Genomic DNA, 3,396 nt, shown 5'->3' with positions numbered 1-3,396 from the left:
TGAGCTTTGCAACTTGTGCTTTTATTCCCTCATGACGCAGCCAGAAGGGCCGCGCCTCCGGGTGGGGCAGGGACGACCGGTGGGATGGCGCTGCCCGCGCCCAGGGACGCGCGGTCTCGGGGGAGGCGACGGCCGGCTGCTTACTGCACACCCTCCATCATCTTCAGGAACTCTGCGGGAAGGGAGGAAGGGGTCAGCGGCCCGCACGGCAGCAGAGGGCGCCCCCGGCCGCCCAGGCAGCGGACCAGCCCCGGGGCTGGGAGGGAGCTCGGCGGCCCCACCCACGAGGCCAGGGCCCCGCGTGGGGGCCACCCGCACTGGCACCGTGCCCCAAAGCTCCACGTGGCCCCTGCGGTCACCGTCGAAGTCGATGCGGCCGTCGTTGTTCTTGTCGCCGTCCTTCATCAAGGATTCGATCTCCTCGTCCGTCACGTGCTCCCCCGAGGCCCGGAAGATCTCGGCCAGCTCCTCGGCGTCGATGTAGCCGTCCGCGTTCCTGCGAGGGGACAGGGCGCAGGGCGGGTCACCTCGGCCCCGCGACACCCGACCCCACCCGGGCCCCGGTGGGCCGCCGTCCCCGCGCACCGGTCGAAGATGCGGAAGCACTCGGCCAGCTCCTCCTCGCTCTTGCCCTTGGCGTCCTCCTTCATCTGGCGCACCATCATGACCAGGAACTCCTCGAAGTCGATGGTGCCGCTGCCTGGGGGACAGGCGCGCTCAGCCCCGCCGCCGCCGGCCCTCCCCGCCACCCGCCTCGGAGGGCCCCCGCCTACCGTCCTCGTCCACCTCCTCGATGATGGCGTCCAGCTCCTCCTTGGTGGGTGTCTGGCCCAGCATCCTCATGACGGTGCCCAACTCTTTGACGCTGATGTCCCCGCCGCCATCAGCATCAAACATGTCAAAGGCAGCCTTGAACTCTGCCAGGGGGAGGGGAATGGGGGGCTGAGGCGAGGCTGACCCTGCCCAGAGGCCAAAGCGTTCCCCGGCACACCCGCCGGCCCCTGGCCACAGCTGCCCCAGCCACTCACCAGCGATCATCTCCTCGCTGAGGTAGGACCGGGCCTCCGCCTGCTGGTCCGTCTGCAGAAGACAGAGCCGGTCAGAGAGCAGAAGGGGGCAGGTTCTCCCCTGAGCCCCATTCTCCTCCACCTCCACTTTTTAAATTTTTATGTTTTGTGTGGGGGCAGTACTGGGGATTGAACCCAGGGGCTTTCTACCACGGAGCCACAACCCCAGCCCTTTTATTTATTTATTTATTTTTGAGACAGGGCCCCCCTAAATTGCTGAAGCTGGCCTCAAAATTGCAATCCTCCTGCCTCAGCCTCCTGAGTTTTGAGGATGGGCCACTGAGCGCAGCCTCCATCCCCATTTCTGTAGGGAAGTGCCCCTGAGTCCTCCTAAAGACCAACTTGGCACACACTTCCTGGGATGTCTCCAAGACACCTGGGCTCCAGGAAACTTCACGTTTTGTCTTCTGACACCCACTAACTGCCCCTCAGTGCACCCAGATCAGGCTGAAGGAGACCCAGAGACTTCTAGCAGCACATTCTGTGCTAAGGACAAGGGGAAAAAAAACAAAAAAACACCAGGGTCTTTTCACTTGTCCATCGGAGGCCAGGTCAGGAATCCCCAGTGACCTCGGGCAAGTCACTTTGCATACCTTGTCTCAAGTGACTTTGGGGAGTAAGGTGAAATCAGGAGTGATGAAGGGCTTGGTATCCTGCCAGCCCACTCTAGCATGATCTTCCAGTCTCCCCCTGTCCCCTAATGGTGGCTTGTACTTTAGTAGTTGCTCAAAAAACATTTGTTCCCAAATAAATAATAATGCAACACAGTTATTGAGCACCTGCTAAGCGTTAGGCCTCAGACCAGACACTGACCACCAAGAAGAGATGGACATACAGTCTCTCCCCTCAGGGAATTTGCAGATGGGCAAATTTTAGGTTTCCTTCTCATACCTCAGTCATTGGAGTGGATGCCTCTCACAGTGGGCAAAATGTTATGAGGCTTTGGTGTGAAAATACAATTTCTGTGGGGACTTCCTGGGTCGGGGGCTTTGGGCTGAGGTTGGTGGTGAAGAACCCTGAGGTATCCAAGGAGTCCTTTGGCCAGCTGGTCCTGGCCCCTCCTTCTCCCTGCCCCCTCCTTCTCCCCTCCCTGGTCCCTGCCAGGAAGACAGGCTATTTTTAGGTGGTCTGGGCACAGCAGCTGGCCTCTGGGGTCTAGTTACTCCTTGAAGCCAAGCAGGGAGGGGACCTCAGAGGAAAATGACAACCCAAATCAAGACCCCTTCTGGGAGGACGGGGTCTCTCTAGTCTGTCACCTTTTGCTTCTTCTGATCATGCTCAGGACCCTGGGAGCCCTGAGACTCGGAGACCACCAAGAAGAGGTGGACACATTGCCCCTCCCCTCAGAGAGCTCGCAGACATGGGGATCTCGGGCTTCCTTCCTGCCGTTCGGCCATTGGAGTAAACACCTCTCAGACAGCCAGCCCCAGACCCTGTGGCCTTCCATCCTCCAGAGGACAGGAGGGTTTGGCTGGGCTTCCAAAGCCCACCCCCGCCACGGGGCCGCTGGCCAACTCACTGTGGCCCTCAGGGTCCGAATCTCCACTGTGAAGGAGACAAGCAAAGACCCCTCCTAGCTCTACAAATGCTGGAAGGCTCAGAAGGTGGGCAGGGGATCTAGGCCCTGAGGATCCGACCCTGGACCATCCCAGCCCTCCTCATCCACGAAAACTCAAAGGCCTTTTCCTGGGATGTCTCCAAGACACCTGGGCTCCAGGAAACTTCACGTTCTACCTTCCGACACCCCTAACTGCCCCTCAGTGCACCCAGATCAGGCTGAACGAGACCCAGAGACTTCTAGCCAGCCAAGGAAGGAAGTCCCTTCTTGTCCTTACCATGGTTGCTGGTCACTGGGACTCCTCTGCTGTGGGTCACCTCCTCTCCACTCCACCGCCCAAAGATGCTCTGGCCCACGCCAGCCCCCAGGATTTGTAGGGGCACCCTCTCCTCCCACCTCCCTGCTCCCCAGGACTGGATATCTTGCCCAATCAGATCCTGGGGTCACCAAGCCCCACCCCTCCCAGAGTCCTAGCCCATTACCTAATTTAGCCAAGGTCCCTTGCAGAGAAATTTAAGCCTCTGAGCAGGTGGCAGGCCTTGACGTCGTCCTAGATTCTTCTGAGGAGGGCGCGCCCTGCTCCACTCCCTTGGAGCGCCCCTCCTCCAGAAGCACACTGGCTTGGAGATGGTAAGGATGGCAGAACAGTGACAAGGAGGCAGCACGGTGGGATGGGAAGAGCACACAGCTTGAAGTTCAAGATTCAAGTCCCAGGCCTGCCTCTGCGAGCTGCCTGACCTTGGGTGACGACCCTCTGAGCCTCCTTTCCTC

The 3,396-nt window shown here is 59.9% G+C and overlaps 1 protein-coding gene across 2 annotated transcripts; it reads right to left on the bottom strand.

Annotated features, from left to right (window-relative positions):
* Tnnc2 (troponin C2, fast skeletal type) lies at positions 1-3,132 on the bottom strand. 2 transcript variants are annotated; one of them, XM_078052068.1, is made up of 6 exons: positions 3,108-3,132; positions 1,029-1,080; positions 774-917; positions 586-700; positions 360-496; positions 1-172 (listed from the first exon to the last, which is right to left on the bottom strand). In XM_078052068.1, the coding sequence occupies exons 2-6, from the start codon at positions 1,036-1,038 to the stop codon at positions 141-143; spliced, it is 438 nt and encodes a 145-aa protein (XP_077908194.1). In that variant the 5' UTR covers positions 1,039-1,080; positions 3,108-3,132; the 3' UTR covers positions 1-140. The 2 variants fall into 2 exon arrangements, with proteins under 2 accessions (XP_077908194.1, XP_005325314.1); XM_005325257.3 differs by lacking the exon at positions 3,108-3,132 and adding an exon at positions 2,903-3,043.
* Positions 3,133-3,396: the final 264 nt, after the last annotated feature.

This window comes from Ictidomys tridecemlineatus, chromosome 5, assembly GCF_052094955.1.
Source record: "Ictidomys tridecemlineatus isolate mIctTri1 chromosome 5, mIctTri1.hap1, whole genome shotgun sequence".
Taxonomy (NCBI): Eukaryota; Metazoa; Chordata; class Mammalia; order Rodentia; family Sciuridae; genus Ictidomys; species Ictidomys tridecemlineatus.
The sequence above is the reverse complement of the archived record's forward strand: the minus strand, read 5'-3'. Positions and strand labels throughout refer to the sequence as shown.

What these genes read in the sequence shown, in the direction of transcription:
- Tnnc2 (XM_005325257.3), bottom strand. An exon ending in CGAGGAGGTGGACGAGGACG is followed by an intron (nt 701 to 773) that starts GTAGGCGGGGGC and finishes CCTGTCCCCCAG; the next exon opens with GCAGCGGCACCATCGACTTC. An exon ending in TGCTTCCGCATCTTCGACCG is followed by an intron (nt 497 to 585) that starts GTGCGCGGGGAC and finishes GTCCCCTCGCAG; the next exon opens with GAACGCGGACGGCTACATCG.